At 39.4% G+C, this 21,572-nt stretch overlaps 1 protein-coding gene across 1 annotated transcript in view; it reads left to right on the forward strand.

Annotated features, from left to right (window-relative positions):
* The window catches only part of LOC135464422 (receptor-type tyrosine-protein phosphatase T-like), a 36,639-nt gene that overhangs the window by 12,880 nt on the left and 2,187 nt on the right, over window positions 1-21,572 (forward strand). The window contains exons 2-21 of the mRNA XM_064741849.1: window positions 4,737-4,943; window positions 5,095-5,298; window positions 5,829-5,903; window positions 7,544-7,645; window positions 8,179-8,316; window positions 8,731-8,868; window positions 9,466-9,603; window positions 10,299-10,433; window positions 11,367-11,513; window positions 12,283-12,415; window positions 12,876-12,943; window positions 15,126-15,301; window positions 16,188-16,272; window positions 17,110-17,186; window positions 17,403-17,439; window positions 17,999-18,096; window positions 18,585-18,704; window positions 19,381-19,529; window positions 20,664-20,799; window positions 21,096-21,233. Coding sequence (XP_064597919.1) covers window positions 4,737-4,943; window positions 5,095-5,298; window positions 5,829-5,903; window positions 7,544-7,645; window positions 8,179-8,316; window positions 8,731-8,868; window positions 9,466-9,603; window positions 10,299-10,433; window positions 11,367-11,513; window positions 12,283-12,415; window positions 12,876-12,943; window positions 15,126-15,301; window positions 16,188-16,272; window positions 17,110-17,186; window positions 17,403-17,439; window positions 17,999-18,096; window positions 18,585-18,704; window positions 19,381-19,529; window positions 20,664-20,799; window positions 21,096-21,233 — 2,501 coding nt within the window. The remainder of the gene's footprint in view (window positions 1-4,736; window positions 4,944-5,094; window positions 5,299-5,828; window positions 5,904-7,543; window positions 7,646-8,178; window positions 8,317-8,730; window positions 8,869-9,465; window positions 9,604-10,298; window positions 10,434-11,366; window positions 11,514-12,282; window positions 12,416-12,875; window positions 12,944-15,125; window positions 15,302-16,187; window positions 16,273-17,109; window positions 17,187-17,402; window positions 17,440-17,998; window positions 18,097-18,584; window positions 18,705-19,380; window positions 19,530-20,663; window positions 20,800-21,095; window positions 21,234-21,572) is intronic.

Here is a 21,572-nt window from a genome sequence, read left to right on the forward strand (position 1 = left end):
AACTAGGTCAGGTTTTGTCTCCTGAAGGAGACTTTCCAATCTTCCAGAGCATCTAAGTGTCCCAACTCTAGCTCCCCCAATGCCAAAAAACCGAATGTCCTGGCCTGTTCCAAAGTCGATTCTAGAGTTTGGGATCGAATTTCGAAGGATACTATTCTCCAGCCTATGAACGTAACTGCTGCCGATAATAAAGATTTTCATCCTTGTTTTTTTTTTGTTTTTTTTTTTTGTTTTTTTTTTTTTTCCTGTGAAAACAAATAGAGAAAACAAATATACAAGATAGTTGTATTTTTGATTTGCGAAGGGGTTTTGTTTATGAGATAATGTATATCTTAAGCAAGAAGATATTTGATAAAACAGATACTTAGGAGCAAATTAGTGGTATAGCTACCAATCAGAAATTGATAGAGGGTCTGCCCTCGTATGATATATACACATTTGTAAATAAATAGAAAATAAATATCAACTAATAAGAATAGATAAATAACAACAAATAAGAGGGCAGATTAGTTAATGGAGAGATATTATTAATTACTACAGTTATCAACTTTTGTGGTTACATTGTTTTCGTGTGCTATGTTTTTGCAGATTGGTTTCATGGACGTTTTATCGGCCCTCAAGATCAAGGTATCGCCGATATAGTTGGGGATAAAGTAGGGAGGAATTATGTATCTGTGGAATAAACGGCCCTCAAAATCAAGGTATCGCCGTTGTTAGTATATGTGTTTGATAATTGCGGAAAATGCACCGTTTTTAATCAGACGTATTGTTGACTAGAGAAGAAACGGCCCTCAGGATCAAGGTATCGCCGTTATTGGTCAATTATGTTTTATCAGATTCGGTTTTCGTAACCCGTCGATTTGATGTATTCTTTTAGTAAGGAGAATATTTGTGCTCTCAGGTGTGGTTTGGGGTTAAGGATAGTCTGAAGGTCAAGTTCACATTTGTAGATTCGTCTTCGTTCTTTACTGTGTTTAATACATTGTAACAAATAGTGCTCTATGGTTTCATCATGCTCTTGACAGGCTGGGCAAGTTGGTGAAGAATTTTGGATTATAGTTGCTAGATGTGCTTTGAGCCCTGTTTTCCCTAGTCTCAGGCGTGATATGTTTTTGTCATCTTGGTTATTCAATAATTGGAACGAATTTAATTTTGTAATCGTTCCGTTTAATATTTTATAGTGCCACCGTCCGCGGGATTCTTTATCCCATTCCTCTTTCCACTGATTGTTAATTTGGGTATTGATCAATGTATATATTTCATTTTGGCTCAGGGGGACGTCTATATCTTGTTCATATTTTCGTAGGCTCGATTTTGCTGCCTGATCTGCAATTTCATTTCCTCGAATATTAACGTGCGCTGGAACCCATGCTAGAGTCAGGTCGGTTTTTTGTTTCTGTATTTTGTCAGTTAGCGAGATTATTTCTTGTAGGAGGTCTGGTCTACTCTCAGATTTGGAGTTTTGGATGGAAATTATTCCGCTGAGGGAGTCGCTTAGTATGGCTACTCGGTTTGGTTTGTTCTCAAGAATCCATTGTAGTGCCATTGTAATTGCAACTAATTCACTAGTATAGACGGAGAGGTGGTTGGGTAGTTTATAGTTTTTAACTATGTTTAGATCTGGTATTGCAAATGATGATCCAGTGTGACCCTGCACATTTTTTGATCCGTCAGTATATATTTTTAGATGACCGTTGTAGTGTTCGTGGAAGTGTTCTAAGGCTTAAGCTTTGATATATACTGGGTTTTCCAGTTTTGAAATTTGGTCGTGGAGTGCAATGTCTATTTGGGGAGTTTGCAATAGCCACGGGGGTTGTTGTTGATATACATTTTCTTGTTGTTTTGGCAAGGCAATGTCATATTTGCAAAGTAGTCTGTTGATTTCATATCCTATTGGAGCTGAGTGTTTTGTCCATTTTTTTTCCAGATATTCATATTCAGAATATGGGAGGATTAAATTGTAACATGGATGTGTATTACCGTAAGCGCTTATTTTTCCTGCATATTTGAGGGTTAGTTGTTCTCTTCTAAGGTGAAGGGGTTTTTCAAGTGTTTCTACTTGGAGACTGCAAAGCGAAGTGCCTTTGAAGGCTCCTGTTGCTACTTTTAAGGCAGAATATTGAATACTATCAATTCGCTGTAGTAGAGTTTTGCACGCGGATTGATAGACTATTGCACCATAGTCTATTTTGGAGCGAATTAGACTCTGGTACATTTTTATGAGTGTGGTTTTGTTGGCTCCCCATTTAGTGCCTGAAATGCATCTCATAAGATTGAGATCGCGTTGGCATCTAATTGTGAGGTCATCAATATGATCTTTCCATGTTAATCTACTATCAAGAATCATACCTAGGTATTTCACTTTTTCTTTGATTTCAATTTTCTTTTTACCCAAGAAAAGTTCAATATTCACTTTTCTTCTGTTTGTAAAAACAATACCTGTTGTTTTAGTGGCTGAGAATTTAAATCCCCAGTGGTCGGCCCAGTTCGAGATGGTGTTTAATGTTTTCTGTATAGCATCTTTTATTTTCTTTATAGATTTGCCTGTTTTCCATATTGCCGCATCGTCAGCAAATAGTGACTGCTCTATTTTTGGATGGTTACTGTCTATTGTATTTGCTAGACCGTTTATCAGAATGCTAAATAACGTCGGGCTTAGTACGCTCCCTTGAGGTGTACCATTTTGTTGAGTGTGTCTTTTAGATGAAGTTTGTCCAAGTCTGACTTTAAAGTTCCGATTTCGTAGGAAATCATATATCCAATGTTGGATTCTTCCTTTTATCCCAAGTTGATCGAATTGGAGTATCCATCCTGCCAAACGAGGTCGAAGGCTTTTTCAATATCTAGAAAAACAGCCAGAGTGAATTCGCGCCTACTTATCCCCTTTCGGATTTGATGTTGTAATTTTGTTAGATGGTCGTATATACTTCGTCCTTTTCTAAATCCACTTTGTGTTTCATTTAGTACTTTATTTTTTGCAAGATGAAATTCTTTACACTAGATCACTTGTATCTCCTTTAGGATGTGACAGAGGATCGTTTGGGCGCAATTGTAGACTGACGTGTCATTGTATGAATGGGGATGACTGCAGCACCACCAGGGGGCGCTGTGCCAAAGGATGTGCCACATCCTGGTCCGGAAATACATGTCAAAAAAGTGAGTACATGGTTCCCACGTCGTTTTCGATTATGTGAGATGAAAGCTCAACATTTTGAATGATTCCTGACCAGGGATATCTAGTAAATCACTATTAGCATCCCTGCATGGTGTTAGAGGATGCAGTTGCTACTATGTTTAAATATTTATATGAGAAGCTTTAAGGAGAAAAACATTAAAAACATGACACTATAGGCTGAAAAGAGCACATTTTTTCCTGTCTGGTGGTGCCTACTGCATAAGTTTGTGATTTTTCCTCGCCATACACGTTAAGTCTGAAAACGACAAAGCTGGCATAAAATGCTGAGTTTATGGCGTCCTCCATCTTTAACACCCTATAATTTATGCTGGGGGTGTGTTGCCTCTCAGCCAGTGAGAGTCGTTAAAACTGCCGGCTTGTTCCTGTAAACTCGGAACCTACGTCCAACATTCCGGTTTCCCGATCGTCAAGCGAAAAAAGAAATGTTCTGTTTGCTACCTTCTGAGAAGAAGAGTTCTACCGGAAATGTACGAACGGCACTTCGGCGGTTTCCGAAGGCAATTCTCCTCCTAACACAGAAGACTTCAGGACTAGTTCTCACGTGAAATGGAGTCGGCCACAGCGGATGTTGACGCTGATATATATTTATAATTTATCAACTTGAGGTATATATTAGAATTTTTATGGCACCTGCAAGAAATGCATATTCTTTTCAATGGTATTTGATTGATATTTACATTTTCTTCTCCTTTAAAGCAAAACTGTAGCTGGGGTTAAGGGTATCCTGATGTGACATTTGTCCGAAAATGCGCATAACTGTATTTGACTATTGGTTCCTATTTTACACAGCACAACCACCAACTCATCAAAACAATCCCCGGAACATATAGAGGAGAGTGGTCATATCAAGACTATACTCTAATCAAATCCTTTCTAATTATATGGCACTGCTCTGGTTTTACTCTCCTTGAAGTAGTCTTTTGCATTCTTGGTTCTTGTTTCTGTACCCGGGAATAAAGAAGACACACAATCTGTCTTGTTCAGTATTATTTCTCTGTAAGAGGTGCCGCCATCCCTCTCCGACGGTAGGCAGATCTCATACTCATGGGACAACAGTGTCTTCTATATGGCATTCAGTAACAATACAAGTGACCATGAGTAATCACAATTACTGGTATCCATGTAAAACGATGAGCCCATTAACCTATGTAAAGGCTGGTAAAGATTTAACTCAAGGTTTTGGTGTTGAACAGGATCCAACTTCGGCACTAAATATTTCTAAAATATAGTATTATCAACATATAACATCGACCTCACCATGTGTATTACTATATTTATTTCGGAGCTTCCTTGCTGAAGGGTTTTACTAAACTTTCTATAGTTGTATTTAACATTGATTCATTTCTCATTGAAAATGATACAATTATCAGTTCGGCGCAGATTTTTGTCGGTGTCATTATACCATTCGTAGATGAAGTTATGCAAAAGTTACTTAAAACTGTATCAGCAATACATTAGAAGCCTAGGGTTCCAGACTTTCATAGGGTGTACAAGCTCATGGCATTATGTCAGCATTCACTGTTTGAGCTTTGGTTTCTAGAAAACGTGGCCTACAGCAAGCCGACATTCCAGAGCTCAACGCTACGTTCACTAGGCACGATGTACGTGGGATCTAAGGCGGTGGATGCAGACAGGACCTGGCCGGCGTGTTCCCATTCCGAGAGGGAGCAGAACCCGTACTGGACCGTGGACCTCGTTCTCCCCACTACAGTGTATGACGCCAGGGTCGTTAACAGGGATGACTGCTGTGAGTCAAGTAAAAAAGCTATGATCTTATGCGTTTTTGTAGGAATGTACATATTCGATAAGTATTTACTCTCTTCGACTTGGGTTGCTCTCATAAAAAAGCCTTTACTGTGAATCCGTGTTTCTGAATTGCTTTTTGATATTTATTTTAGGTCAGGACCAATTGAAGGGTTTCAGGGTTTTCGTAAGCAACTCACGTGACCTGGCATCAGCTACTCTGTGTTACATGAGTCCTAATTGGCCCACTCCAGGAGTCACCGTCGACTTCTCTTGTACGACGCCTGTGATTGGTCGTTATGTGTCCATTGTCTTGCCAGGGTTGGCATCTTTGGCGCTATGTGACGTTGCCATTTATGGTAAGAGCAAAAATAATGTTGTCAAATCCAAACAAATGTTTCCTAACACAATACGATTCGTAACATTTAAAAATGGTTACGTAAATTAAACATCAGAAGGTTGCACCGCAGATTTACCGCTGACTAAATTTGCCCTGAAATTATGTCATAGTAAACGAGCATGTATCCATAATAGAAATACTTATTTTTGTATATCTTCATTGATTTTAAAAATCGACATTATCAGTGTTGTTGACTGAAAGTAAACATACAACACATCTAATCCACAACTACATGAACATTATACATGAACATTTTACATGTCCGCATATTTCATTTCTATCGGTGTTATGTACCATGTCAATGTATATACATTGATCTGTGCGCCATAGCTCTTATGTATTGTTATATAGAGGATGCCCTGATGAATTTATACTGTTCAGGTGTAGATCGCAGCTGACAATAGAATCACAAAATGCTTTTTCGTTAGAAAAGTTTTTGTTAAAGAAAGTATCCTCTTCATAATATGAACTTTGTCACTTTGTGTGCAGGAGGGATGGGCCAAGGTGGTAGGATTGTTTGGGTTTACCAGCTCTGTGCTGAGGCCAATCACGCCACTTCGCCTAGTAAAGGAAAGGCTGACACAAGATATCACAGAAGCTCTTTTCTACCTACATCTGTGTTTAGCTATAACCTGTTCAACCTGATCGGGTCATCTTTTCCTAACATGGATTATTTCTGCATTATAAGGCTAGTCTGGCATTAAACTTAACGGGAGATAGCTTGCTGTGATTCTTGTCGGACACTGCTGTAGAGTCGTTTGACTGGATCTGTCGACCTCTCTACACTCACCAATCCCTCAACCACTGGGAAGGGGAATTATAATGGAAGTACAAGGAAGACAATGGCAGTAATCATAAAAACGTCACGTATATATCCATTCATAATATAATGTATGACCCAGAAACGGTGCGTTCTTTTTTTTCTAAATTTTTCAAAGCTTTGTAAGCTTAATCCAGAATATTTTCTCCACATATTTCAACACAACTCATTTGCCTTTTTGAAAACTTTATTTCAACACAGTACACTTAATTTTTAAAGGTCAGTCATAGCATTCCCTTACGCTGATAAACGTAAACAGTTTTTCACAATAAATTATGTAATAACCTCAATACTAAACAAAAATGACCGAATAGTAACTGGAGTTTCTGTATATTTTACACAAGAGAACACTTTCCTGCCAGCAAATTTATAAATTATATACCCATATACAGTTTATAAGTCATAGTGAAATATATACATTTTCTAAAAAAATTTTGTAAATGTTGACCCCTAAGTCTAAGATGACGAATCCCAGGCTGTTTATGTGACAGATATGTTATGATTCATGTTTCCTAACGTAAATACGTGATATTCACCCTGTTCTCTGTGACTAGCCAAAAGAATGGCTGACCTTTTTCAGCCTAACGTACTTATGAGGTGGAAAATTTCTGGTGACGATTTGTGGGCAAACTGGTAATCAAGTGCTCTTGTTTTAAAGGGGGCCTCCGTGGCTCAGTCGGTTAGCGCGCTAGCGCAGCGTAATGACCCAGGAGTCTCTCACCAAAGTGGTCGCTATGAGTTCAAGTCCAGCTCATGCTGGCCTCCTCTCCGGCCGTACCTGGGAAGGTCTGCCAGCAACCTGCGGATGGTCGTGGGTTTTCCCCGGGCTTTGCCCGGTTTCCTCCCACCATAATGCTGGCCGCCGTCGTATAAGTGAAATAGTCTAGAGTACGGCGTAAAACACTAATCAAATAAATAAATAAATAAATCTTGTATTAAAGAGAACAGTGGTCATCACGGCTTGGACCCGAGCTACCGACACGCGGGTAGAGGTTTCCCATTCACAAGGAATGGCTTTACGCTGGTAAAGTGCCATTCACACGGCCCGATTTATCTTATTGACACGTCTAGAACGTTTAGTTGAACGATAGAAGGAGAAGCTAAAGTAATACAATATGTAGGCCTATATTTGGAAAAAATCGAGTGAGAGTTAACACATTTCGAACTTGCTTAGTTCTGCACGCATGTATAAAATAAACGACATATCGCGCAGTATGAACTCAGCTTTGCGAAATATTGTTACTGCCTTTGACTGTAGAAAAGCTGCACGCATGTAATGTGATTTCGTCTTTGATATGTGACTATATTATTAAACCAAAAGACAATTGCTTGGCTATGGGCATTCACTGTTGTAACACAATATTTGCTCTGCTTTTGATTGTAGAATGTGCTGATTACACGTTCGGTAAAGACTGTGTGGGGGAATGTCATTGTAAAAACGAGATGGAGGTCTGTGACAAAAGGTCGGGCACGTGCAAATCCGGATGTGCGCCCGGATGGACCGGAAACACGTGTCAAACAGGTGATGACGTCACAGTCAGCCTTCCTCGTTCTAATGTTTCTCTGGCCATATCCGATGTATTTAAAGCCCACAAACCACGGAAATCATCAACATACACAGCCATTCTCGTATAAGTTGCTATACATTAGAATCCGGCTTTAATTTAATGAACTATATAGTGGGAAATTCTGATTTCTTTTAAGAAAATTTAGCATGCTAATCAAATCGTCACTGCAATTCATAAGTATTGAAATGACTTTGGAGCATCTCACCAATGCAGTCGCTGAGTTCAAGTCCAGCTCATGCAGGCGTCCTCTTCGGCAGTAAGTGGGAAGGTCTGACAGCAACTTGCGGATGGTCGTGTGTTTCCCTCGGGCTCTACAGGTTTCCTCCCACCATAATGCAGGCCACCATCGCATACGTAAAATATTCTTGAGCACAGCGTACCACACCAATCAAAATCAAACCATAAGTACTGATTTGCTTGTAACACGGTTCTTCTTGAATTGTTTTTGTAGCCTGTCCAGATTTTAAGTTTGGGATTGACTGCAAACAGAAGTGTCAGTGTCAACGGTACAACGAAGCGTGTAATAAGGTGACTGGCTTCTGCCAATCAGGCTGTCTGGCGGGACTTGGTGGAGTCGGCTGTCAGAGCGGTACGTTAGTGATATGCAATGTCACATATTCTTGATCAGATGCGGTCGCTGTGAGTTCAAGTCCAGTTCATGCTGGCTTCCTCTCCGGCCGTACGTGTGAAGGTCTTCCAGCAACCTGCGGATGGTCCTGGGTTTCCCCCGGGCGCTGCCCGGTTTTCTCCCACCATAATGCTTACCGCCGTCGTATAAGTGAAATATTCTTGAGTACGGCGTAAAACACCAGTCAAAAAAAAAAATAATAATAATCAGATGGATGTGGAAGCCGATAGAGAACCTTCGCTACCTAGTTACATAAACCGTTGTCAATATAGAGCGAGTAGCGAAGCGAGGCAACTCGCTACCTCACTTCGTATTAGCTCTGTATTACCAAAGTAGAAGTAACAGGAATCGTGAACTTCACTGTTAATATTACAGCTTGTGAGGACCTTACCTTTGGGTCGAACTGCGAAGGTCAGTGTCGATGTCTAGACAACTCTGAAGTCTGTGACAAAATAACAGGCGCATGCGCCACTGGATGTGCACCGGGCTGGACAGGAAGTGACTGTACCACAGGTATTATTACATTTTTATACTTATATTCTATAAGATCTATTTACCATACACGGGGAACAAATTTTGAACAATGAATTCAGCAGTCTAATACACGAATCATCGAAACAAATCAACACACAAAATATAAATGTTTTCTGTATATTTTAGTAACTGTCAAGTTAATATAAAGTTGCCTTCTTTCACAATGCAAACTTTTTATATTCTGTTTGAATGCAAATTAAATTGATTTATCGATTGATTGATGTTTAACACCAAGCTCAAGAATTTTTCATTTATTTGAAAGCAGACTTATTTATTGAAGGAGGACTGATTGTGATAAACAACTGATGTTCGTCAAATGACTTACAGCCACAGCCTAACCGGTGGTCGCTGTGAGTTCAACTCCAGCTAGTGTTGGGTTCCTCTCCGGCCGTACGTGGGAAGCAACCTGCGAATGGTCGTTGGTTCCCTCCCACCATAATGCTGGCCGCCGTCGTACAAATGAAATATACTTGAATGAAACACCAATCAAATAAATAAATAAAAGGAAATGTGAGTGCTTGGTGATCAGTGTGTGTATTACTATAGCTTAATCTTTGATTATTCCTATCCCACCAGCGTGCGCCGGAGGAACATACGGAATAATGTGCCGTGGGCGATGTCGATGTTCCGACCCCTCGGAGGTGTGTGACACCACCACCGGATTCTGTGCCTCGGGCTGTGCACCCGGATGGACTGGAAATCGATGTCATGTCGGTCAGTAGAACTAAGTTTCGCAACAAAAGAACTACTCTCTTTATGCTGAAATGTTGTATATTACGTGTACTCGAATAATGATAAATCCAACATTTTTCCAAGTAGTGGTGGAGAGAAAGCATTTGTAATATTAGGATAAAACGTCTGCAAGTGCATATTAGAAATATAATAATCTAACGCTGCCTTGTTTGAGATTAACATTTTTCGGTGTTGTGTTGAGCAAGACTACAGACGCCTTTTTGATAGAAACACCGATCTATTTCTCTATGATATTTTGACCGCTGTATTAACAAATAATAATTGTAAATTTACACCATTCAGTGTAGAAAGTTTTAATACATAAATAATTACAGCAGCGAGGACTGCACCATTTGGCAGTGTGTTTTGCCGTAAATTTACAAATTCATTAATGCAGTGTGTTTTGCCGTAAATTTATAAATTAAATGCAGTATTTTCAGATGAAGTAAGCCGAAAATCCAGTTTACTTAAAACTATCGGGACAGTGTGCATACTGTACATTTGTTTCCAAGTAAACAAGTTGTCTTATTGTCTTTAACCAATGCATTATAGGTATAGTGATTATGGCTTAACGACACGTTAGCGGTATTTAAGCCACGCCGTGGCGCGTTACATAGTGGGTGTATCTAGAAGAAAATGCCTTTGTCTCTAAATATGGAAGATATATTATTTCATAGAATGTCCGAATGGATATTTCGGAGCCCGCTGTAAGGAGAAGTGTAACTGCTATGATGCCAGCGAAGTCTGTGATAAGGCGACCGGAACCTGTTTGTCGGGATGTGCCGGAGACAGCCGAGGGGAAGGGTGCTCGGGTAAGCGAACATACCCATAAATCACGTGTGCCTCAAATGGAAAGCAACATATAACTGTGACCAGGAATACTGCAATTTTTTTTACATTTTTATTTACCAATAAATTTTACACAGGTATGATTATTTTCAAAGGTGCTTTTTGAAAATATTTTTACAGAATTTTGAGCGCCTGTAAATTTATTAAAACTTATTTGAATGGTGCTAGGGCAGTTCATCACATGAGAGATGATTCATAGAAAATAACTCTTTGTACAAATAAGAGAAATCCTAACGACGATTCTTGCCTCACGACACATTACTTGTGGTCCGAAAAGACCATTGTATTTTGTCCACTTTAAATGCTTCATTTTGCTTTGCAAAACTTCAAAATAAATAATTAATAGAAAATAATTTTGTTTACAGTTTTGAATGTCACTGATTTTGTTACATGCTTTATATTCACTTTATGCTTGGTATCGCATTTATCGCATTATCAGCGGTTATTGGTGAACACAAATGTGGCGAAAGACGTAAAACATAATCAGTGCTCTTGATGCAATTCATCGCAATATAGTAAACTGGCTTAATAACAGATCACTAGAGGAAATATATAGCTGCGTGACGTTTTAGTACCGGTACTTACATCGTTGTCAAATAACGATTCAAGAACGTCGTGTCAACTGAAGATATATGCCATTCATGTATTTCCTTGTCTTCTGAGGTTTTCTTTACTTTTAAATTCTTCGAAAAGAATTTGCCTTATTTTACCGAAAGTTTGGCATATAAACATACACTTTTAGACATTTTTCTGATAACAAATAATTGAATCTTCACAAAAACTGTTACATGTTCCTAAAAGGTAGATGAATCAATCAGAATCAAGCAAAAATGATAAAATTTAGATGAACTACAGTACCTAATACCATGCACTGTCACTTTTTCCCTCTCTGACAGAGTGTCCGTTTGGACGATTCGGGACTGCCTGTGAGATGGAGTGTCGATGCCGTAACACCAGCGAGCATTGTGCTCGGGCAACCGGATTCTGTCTGTCCGGGTGTGAGGGAATGCCGGACAGTAAGACCTGCCTCGTACCTGTGAGAGGTGAGCTTTATGGTGAACAACATTAAAAAATCTGCTAGAACTTGCCGAGAGTTACTACAAAAATGGTTCCTTTAAGACAATAACTTTATGTGTAAGCCCCTGTTTATCAAAAGAAAAACACAGTGCTCACTGAAACCTGTAGGCCACAATTATAGTCAAAATGATGACGCTATCATAACACCTTTTCTATACATGAATCTTCTTACACATTCCAGAATGTTGTGTAGCCAGTTTTTATAAAGATGTGTTTTTCCTTCGGGTTCAAAATACTCAAAAATCTTGTCTAAAGGCTTGAATAGTGCATGTTTAGAACTGAGTTATTTTGTCAAGCACCCATGACTATCAGTTGTTATGGTATGACGTCATAGTGTCAGCCTCAATTCTGTAATTTTGACCAGATCTGTTTTGTTTTGTTTTTTTAATCGAAAATCACTGGGTTTTGAATTGTTTTTGTTTTCAAGCAAACTTCTCGTACTTCTGAGATCCTCCCGACGGAACCATGTAAATCTGAATTTCTTTATATCAGTCATTCCATAAAAACAAAGGTTCCAAAAGGGGAAACACGTAGGAAAATTTCACAGAATAAATCTGCGTTAGTTCATAGTGGAATAATTAATTTGACATTCAATCGTTACACATCATAAACTCACGATGTTAGTTATCATAGAACAGACTCACACTTAGCGATGACAGCAGGTCACAAGTGAACATTCATCCCAGCATCTGGGGTCACCACCATGTGCTACTTACGATTTTTCTTTTCCAACAGTCAATCAGATATTTACTCTCTTCCCAGAATCCCGACAAGGACTTCCGGCGGAAGCTGTGGGAGGTATTATCGGAGGCATTGTGGCAGTTCTTCTTGTTCTAATGGTTGCCATTTTGATTTGTCTTTCTCAAAGGTAAGATCTCTACATACATACTCCTTACAACGCTTGCGCCGCTCTTTACGGTCGATCACTGGCACCACTAGCAAATTTTGTACGCAAACGATGAACAACGCCAAGGTCACTGGGGTCACGATGTTGAGATTTGAACTGATATCTGGAAAACAAAAACTCTTAAAAAGTCTCAACATTTGTTTCTAGTAGTGTGTATTTTGTTTAAAGTGTCTACATCGCTATTACAAAGGACCCTAAAGCAATTTAATGGAGGAATGATGATTGCAAGTTCGCCAGAGGACATTAGGGATGAGACTGAATGAATGTCACATGAGGTTCAAAGTGTTAAATGCCTGGAAAGAATTGCATTTAGATGACAATTGTTATGTACAGCGTTAAACCAAAACACTCACTCACTCCTTTAGATGATCTGATTTCTTCTACCTTTGAGCTTAACCCTCCCCTCTATGGTTTAATACAGGAATTCAAAAAAGGCTAACCGGGCAAGAAATTCCTTGTACGAGAACTTTGGACCCAACTTTCTAGAAGGTAAGTCTGAGAAGCAAAGGAGGGTGGAATGCTGTTTTTGTCATTCTTGTGACATCCAGGGTGATGTAGTTGACCTTCGGTAGCTTTTAAGTGTGGATCTATTTTAGTGCCATGGGCCTAAACTTGTCTCTGTTTGCTGACATCGATGTCGGTGATACCGACCTCTTAACAACCATCTTGGACTTTCCCCAAACTTGCTTCCTGGTTGAGCAGTTGTACCTTGTCTGTGAAAAATTTAAAATGTTTCGGTAATTTGATTCAGTTTTATAATTATTCTGGCATTCATCCCGTTACATTCACTATGTGGTGGTGCTTATTTATTTCTTTATTATAACCCCCCTCAACGAAATTAGCTGTGATGGGATGACTGTTTGCGGGTGTACTGGAATCACCGTGTGTGTCCGTCTGTCTGGCTGTAGACACGATTCTGTCCATGCATCTCAAACCACTTGCCTATCATCTGAACTTGCTTAAGTGCATGCTTAAGTGTAATGGCAATCGGGTAATTATTTTCATAATTAGGCCCATTTAGGACTTTACGTAACAGTGCTTTTCCATATATTCAGATTTTGTCCATGCAAATCTTAGTTGTCGTACTGAACCTATTTCTATGAAACTTAGCATGCATCTTCTCTATAATCCAAACTTGTGCGTGCTTAAGTTTATATATGATAGGGTAATTATTTTCATAATAACTGCCGCACAGGTATTGGTGCAGTAATGGACTGTATTCTCTTCTGATTTGCTACAAGCCAAACTAAGCAGAAGGCCGTCCTGTCATTTCTTTAGAGGTTTTCTTATTTTTCTTTCTTTTATTTTTGGTAATGTTTAGTGATGGGAGAGGGTATTTCGGACATCCGGATTCTGGTTTATCTATGTTTTGATAGTTGTTTAACACCGCATTAAAATAATTACTACCTATGATAGTGACCTGCCTGGCGGGTGGTGTGTGTTGAATACTGATTTCATTTATTCGCGGCTTTATTCATGCGTCTTTCCAACATCATTGAAAACTGTTGACTGCCTTATCCATGCGTCTTTCCAACATCATTGAAAGCTGTTGACTGCTTTATCCATGCGTCTTTCCAACATCATTGAAAGCTGTTGACTGCTTTATCCATGCGTCTTTCCAACTTCATTGAAAGCTGTTGACTGCTTTATCCATGCGTCTTTCCAACATCATTGAAAGCTGTTGACTGCTTTATCCATGCGTCTTTCCAACATAATTGAAAGCTGTTGACTGCTTTATCCATGCGTCTTTCCAACATAATTGAAAACTGTTGACTGCTTTATCCATGCGTCTTTCCAACATCATTGAAAACTGTTGACTGCTTTATCCATGCGTCTTTCCAACTTCATTGAAAGCTGTTGACTGCTTTATCCATGCGTCTTTCCAACATAATTGAAAACTGTTGACTGCTTTATCCATGCGTCTTTCCAACATCATTGAAAACTGTTGACTGCTTTATCCATGCGTCTTTCCAACATCATTGAAAACTGTTGACTGCTTTATCCATGCGTCTTTCCAACATCATTGAAAGCTGTTGACTGCTTTATCCATGCGTCTTTCCAACTTCATTGAAAGCTGTTGACTGCTTTATCCATGCGTCTTTCCAACATCATTGAAAGCTGTTGACTGCTTTATCCATGCGTCTTTCCAACTTCATTGAAAGCTGTTGACTGCTTTATCCATGCGTCTTTCCAACATAATTGAAAACTGTTGACTGCTTTATCCATGCGTCTTTCCAACATCATTGAAAACTGTTGACTGCTTTATCCATGCGTCTTTCCAACATCATTGAAAACTGTTGACTGCCTTATCCATGCGTCTTTCCAACATCATTGAAAACTGTTGACTGCTTCTCTTTGCATAGTGCCCTACTTTGTATACTTCCTTGCTTCTTTGCTCGTTTGGGTTCAACGTCATCGTGGGAATTAGTCATGCGATTATTGACCGGGAAGTTCCATTTTGTGTAACGGCTGTTATACGAATGTGTGTTCTGAAAAGGAATTTATGATTTCCTGTAAATTTATGTAACCCCCAGGGCGATCTGTTGCCAAATGAGTCTTTATAGTCCCTTTCAACCACGCTAACTGAAAGCACGATCACCGCCGACCTGTTCTACACTGAACTGTGTTTTTTTGTGTGTGTATGCATGTGTATAATCCCAAACATTTACAGCCCAGGCTGTTCCTAACAGCTCCTGCGACCAGCAGTCAGCTTACGAGAATGTGGAGGTGCTCTATGAAAACTGCGGGGAGGTAACTCCGTCTTCTGACGCCATGGATACCGACGAACTGTTCGACTACGTGCAGGGTTTTCTGGCGGACCCGGAAAGTTTGGAAGCTGCCTTTAAGGTACAACTTCCTATCAAATCAGTGCTCATCATCAAAGAATCTAATTTATTTATTTATTTATTTATTTGATTGTTGTTTTATGCCGTACTTAAGAATATTTTCACTTATACGACAACGGCCAGCATTATTATTGGGCAGAGCCAAGGGAAAAACTCACCAAACCTTCTCAGATACGGCTGGCCGACCTTCTCAGATACGGCTGGCCGACCATCTCAGATATGGCCGGTGAGAAGAATCTAATTAATAAGAAGTTCAATGAAACAACGGCAAACCCAGTGGATCGTAAATATAATTCTACAATCTAAGAGTTTGTTTAAATGCACTATTACAGTTACAGTGTTTCAGCGTCTACATTTCACGTCCAGCGTAGACTCCCAATTGACAAAGGCGGTTTGTTTGTTAAGGTAACATTAGTGACCTGTTAATCAATATGTAATCGTTAAGTTTTCGCCTTTCCTTGGCCCTGTTTTCCTTCCAGTGCCAACGCTGCTAATCTTAAGGGTTAAGATAGACGTTGACAACTTATAGCCTATACCCTGGGCATTATTTTCATTACTACTAGCCTCGCTAAGATAAAGGTAGTTGTAATCCTTGGTCAGGCTGATCACTGCCGTATGAATTTATTTCGAATTATGTGGACGTTGTAAAATCTTTTTACTTAATAGAAGGAAAACCAGTTTCTGTATAGGAAATTAAACCACACCAAATGATGTCTCGTTTCTTTCTACAGGAGATCCCTATCTCGCTGGCCACATCTGACTTTGTCTTGTTTCTTTCTACAGGAGATACCTATCCCGCTGGGCACATTTAACGTTGTCTTGTTTCTTTCTCCTGGAGATCCTTATCCCGCTGGCTACTTCTGACTTCGTTTTCTTTCTTTCTGCAGGAGATCCCTATCCCGCTGGCCACATCTAACGAAGCTCTGCAGCCATGGAACCTGAAGAAAAACCGCTACCGCCATGTTCTGCCATGTGAGTGTGCATCTGGTCCCGGTGCAATGTTTTCATTGCATTGTTGTGCATTTCTGGTGTGCGGATGCATTTTGGTGTATTGATCTACTAATTGTGTAATATGTATTTCTACTATACGGATGCTGAGGTGGTTAGCATGTCAGCGCGGCGCAATGACCCAGGGACCTTTCACCAATGCTGTTGCTGAGAGTTCAGCTCATGCTGATCTCCTCTCCAGCCATATGTGAGAAGGTGTGACAGCAAACTGCGGATGGTCCGGGGTTTCACCCGGGCTCTCCCCAGTTTTCTCCCGCAATAATGTTGGCCGCCGTCCTATAAGTGAAATATTCTTGAGTATGGCGTAAAACTTCAATGAAATAGGTAAATAAATAAATAAATAAATAAATAAATATACGAAAAACAGTCAACAGAAATCAGTCTGTTGCAAGCCAGTCCAAACCTTTGATTGTGTACCCAAGTAGAAGCCGCTATATAAATCAATACCAGATACTTTTGGCAAAAATTCGCTAATAAAATCAAATGTTCAATATTTACCAAGAATTGCTCAAATTATTTTACTGTTCTGCTTATTAGATTTGTACCTGTTCTGTTATTGTGCAAAACTGATTCTAAAATTTGAAAAAGTTATAATGCGTCCCATTTTACAGCTTTTGGGAACTTTGTTACCGAGTTTGAATGGATAAAAACTTTGCAAGAAGATATTTTGTGAAGGCTAATTATTCTGATTATTCTATGGGATTTGCGCTGGTCGATTTTTCGCCAAAAATCTATGATATAGTCTCTTAAAACAACATTCAAATAAATATATATATATATATTTTCTCCTTTGCTGTACAGTTGATGGCTGCCGAGTTCTACTGCAACAACCCGAGGGCGAGGAACAGACTGACTATATCAACGCCTCCTACATCGATGTAAGTATCCAGAATGATGAAGTCACCGTTCAAAACCGGATTCAGATTGCTTGTTGCAAATTTCAGATCACTGAAAACATTGTTAGTGTGTAGAAAAGCTCTTGTGGCCACTTAGTACTTAATCGTTAAAGCACGAGGTGATATATTTGCCCACGTTTCTCAATTCAGATGCTTTTTGTTTATGTGGTACTTTGAGTTTTCTTCTTCTTCTTTCAGGGTTACCAGAAACCAAGAGCTTACATAGCAACTCAAGGTAATAGTGCTCAGTTCTCCTAAACAAAGACACGGCTAAGAACTGTCGATAGGTCAGACTATTGTGTGACTAATGAAGTGGCAGGTTCGAATACAGCTCTCACTGTTGCGGCAACGGCTAAAAGTCAGGAGGATCGTCAGGTTGCTGGTGGAAGGTGATGGTTCATCCGTCCCACACCGCATCCCTCCAACACCGCATCCCTCCCACACCGCATCCCTCTCACACCGCATCCTTCCAAAACTGCATCCCTCCAACACCGCACCCCTCCACCTACAAACATAAGCTGCCTCGTATTTGTGAATAATCGTTGAGTATGGAGTTAAACAGATAATTTCGTACAATTGAAAAAAACAAATATAGAAACTGTTTTAATGATTTAGTTCCTTTATTCATGAAATTGACTGGTATTGTGTAAGCCCGTGATGTAATTGTGAATATCGTGTAGATGCGATTTAAAGTTCTTTCAGGACAATGAATTATGGCAGCCTAAAGCGTATCGCTAGAAAAATGTGGTCTTTTTTTAAATGTCAATTCTTTCAATTTTCTTCTCTTCGTTCAGGCCCGACGCCAGTTATGATCGATGACTTCTGGAAAATGGTCTGGCAAGAGAAATGTGGGAAGATTGTCATGTTGACGAATTTACTGGAAACGGGGCGAGTAGGTTAATTATTCCCATAGGGTTTCATTACAATTTTAGTTGGTCAGGTAGTTCTCCCTATATCCAGTGTAACAGGTGGAGACACACACTGTATAATATTTCTGTAATTCACTCAGAAAAATAGAGTAAGTCTTAAAAATAGTGTACAAACACAAAAGGAATTAATTTAGCATTGATTTGCGTACACTCATTTTACCTTTAACGTTGGTCTGTCGTATATTTGATTGGCGTTAGCATCTTAACAGAGATTTGACTGCAAAAAAACATATGAAACGGTGTTGTACTTTTACAACACTATGCGTATGTAAATGCGTAACAGACTAAATATACAGACAGAAGAAAGCTGTTTATCTATAGACAAGAGTACCGTATCCCAAACTGCCAGAAAATTGTACTGCAAATATACAAAGTTGTTATTACACTGCATTCAGTCCTGAGGGGAATGTACCTTTATTTATGCACGACTTATTTATTTCTGCTTTACCAGAGGAAGTGTGACCAGTACTGGCCTGACGCAGGCTCACAGATATATGGCGACATAGAAGTGGAATACCTGTCAACTGAAGATTTTGCTTACTTCACTGTCCGCAGTTTTAAACTTACAAAGGTAAATATTATTTCATAAATGTTAGGACACAAACTCTTGCCTTAGAGTGAGTTGTACAAATAATACAAAAAGTTATCCAGTAATGAGAGTAATTATGATAGCAAGTATTTTGATCCAAATCAAGTAAAATTAACCTCATAAATCATTTATACACCTTATAACTTCAGAATCTAAAATCAAAATTACGCGTCAGCAACAAAATGATAATAAGCCTGTATAAGATGAAGACTACATAATTTGAAGATCGATTTATTCATTGATATGATTGGTGCTTTGCGCCGTACTCATTTGCTGGCAGACCTTCCCACGTTCAGTCGGAAAAGAAGACAGCATGAGCTGGACTCACACTGACCATTGGTGAGAGGCTCCTGGGTCATTACGCTGCGCTAGCGCGCTAACCAACTGAGCCACGGAGGCCCCTAATTTGAAGATCGAGCGACTCTCGTGAAAAGAACAAACGTTAATAACAGCATGTATGAAATATAATGCTGAATAATTAAACCCATCATTCTTAATGTTTTGAAAGCCTTTGTAGTCATGTAGCCATTACTGAAGGTCTAGGAATATATATATCCTATAGGCTCTGTGCTAGGCATGTAGGTTTAGTTATTGCTGGTTTAAAATCATGTGTCATAATAGTCTGATAGTTGATAGCGTCGTACATTACCTGTCGCAGGGAACGGATGTTAAAACTGTCACCCAGTTCCACTTCCGGAACTGGTCTGACCATGATGCACCGGACGACACCACGGGGATACTTCACTTCCGGGACAAGATACGCGACACCAACGTGGAAACAGACGGTCCGACAGTTGTCCATTGCAGGTAACTACTTAGTCTTCAGACAATCACACAGCTTTGTTGATATGAAGTTAAAACAGTACCTAAGGCGGGGGATGATGATTTTACAGCTATCTGTAACTTATCTTATCGGAGAGAGATTCGATTTCTTTATCTCAACACCGAATATTGAATAGCGTGCCGCTGTTATACGAATAAAGAATTTCTATATTCTTATACCAAATAACCAGCTGTCGTACAGAATATACCACTTTATTCGGATGTCACTTAAGAAGTTTACACCTATATACGTGCGTGTGTTTTTGCTTTATTCGTTTTTCAAGGTGCTAGCATCTATTTTCGAGAAAATAATTATGGAGTAAACTTGTTATTGAAGACAACAACATATTCGAGTATTAATATCTGGGATGCGAATAACGAGTAACGCGGTAGCGCCATGTTCGAGGAAATGTCTCATTTGCATGACATGAAAATAATAAATAAAGCGCTGCCACCAGATGCGGGTCAGGAGGTTACTGAAGACCCGAATAACGACTAACGCTCTAGTATCCTATTCGTGAAAAGGTCATAATGGGAATACTGAATCACGTGCTAACACTATACTGGAGAAAAGGTCTTACTGGAGAACCGATTAATGTGAAACATGCTAGATCGATTCCAGGATAAATTTTATTTGAAATCCCAATAATGAATAATATGCTTGCATCATATTCGTGTCAGCACGTTACGGGTGTTAAGTTCTTTACTTTCAGCAGGTCTTTTGATATCTAAAATCGAATTTCATGGGTGGACCATATTTATTATTGGCATAACGAATGTGAAATAAGAGAGCAATCTGAATAAGGAAAGGCGAAACGTGGTGCAAACTTCTATAGTAGTAGCATGTTATTCGAAATGCGATTAAATAATGTTGTCTTAATATCACAACATTCGTTATTCCGATAACGGTTAATGAGTCTTACGCTAACCCCTGTCTGCCATTTTTTCAGTTCATAGAGGAAGAGAAAAGATAACGGTATGTTTGCGAGAAAGTGCGCTCTTGTGGTTTGTTTTTGTCCTTTGTTTCATATATGATATGTGGCAATATCAAAATCAGGCGTTTATCTTTAGGCCTTTGCAACATAGCAACATGAGTTATAACACATCATTTATGTTTAGCGCCGGCGTGGGACGGACTGGGACGTATATAGCATTAGACATTTTAATTGAGCAAGCGCAGAAGGTCGGCGTCCTTGACATTGATAACTGTATCTTGAAGCTGAGGAAACAACGAATGCATATGATCCAAAATCCCGTAAGTGAAAGATAGTATTATCATTACATTCATTTTGTCGTCTTTGGATATTTAACGCCTTTCGTGATCCTACAGAAATAAAGGCAATCACGAGGCGAAAAATAAATGATAAGTTTCAAACAAACATTACCAATAAATGACTGACGTTCCAGTTTGAAAATCTATATTAAGTGGATGTATTTGGCAGCCAATTAAAGATGGACATTATTATACAACGATAGGTAATATTGTTTTTGTTCAGAATGATAACGTGTCATAAGTTTCAAAATGTTTTCTGTTGTATTGCTCTTTCGCAGACGCAGTACGAATTTTTGCACAAAGCTTTACGAGACGCAATCCTATGTACTAACTCATCTATATCAGCGGGTAAATTCCTGGAGGACAGCTTAACGGATACGGCGGGTACACAAACCAGAATAGCCAGTGAGTTTCTGGTAAGTCGTGTACAAATCTGGTGTATGAGGGAACAGTGAGTTTTCAGTTGTTGATGGAGGTGATGATGGTGATGTACAAGTCTGGTGTAAAAGGGTAAAGTGGGTTTTCAGTTATTAATGAAAGTGGTGATAATGATGTACAAATCTGGTGTACCAGCGCGCAGTGGGTTTTCAGTTGTTGATGGAGATGATGATGATGATGTACAAATCTGGTGTACGAGCGCGCAGTTGGTTTTCAGTTGTTGATGGAGGTGATGATGATGATGTACAAATCTGGTGTACCAGCGCGCAGTGGGTTTTCAGTTGTTGCTGGAAGTGATGATGGTTATGTCATCATTC

Source organism: Liolophura sinensis, chromosome 4, assembly GCF_032854445.1.
Source record: "Liolophura sinensis isolate JHLJ2023 chromosome 4, CUHK_Ljap_v2, whole genome shotgun sequence".
Lineage (NCBI taxonomy): Eukaryota > Metazoa > Mollusca > Polyplacophora > Chitonida > Chitonidae > Liolophura > Liolophura sinensis.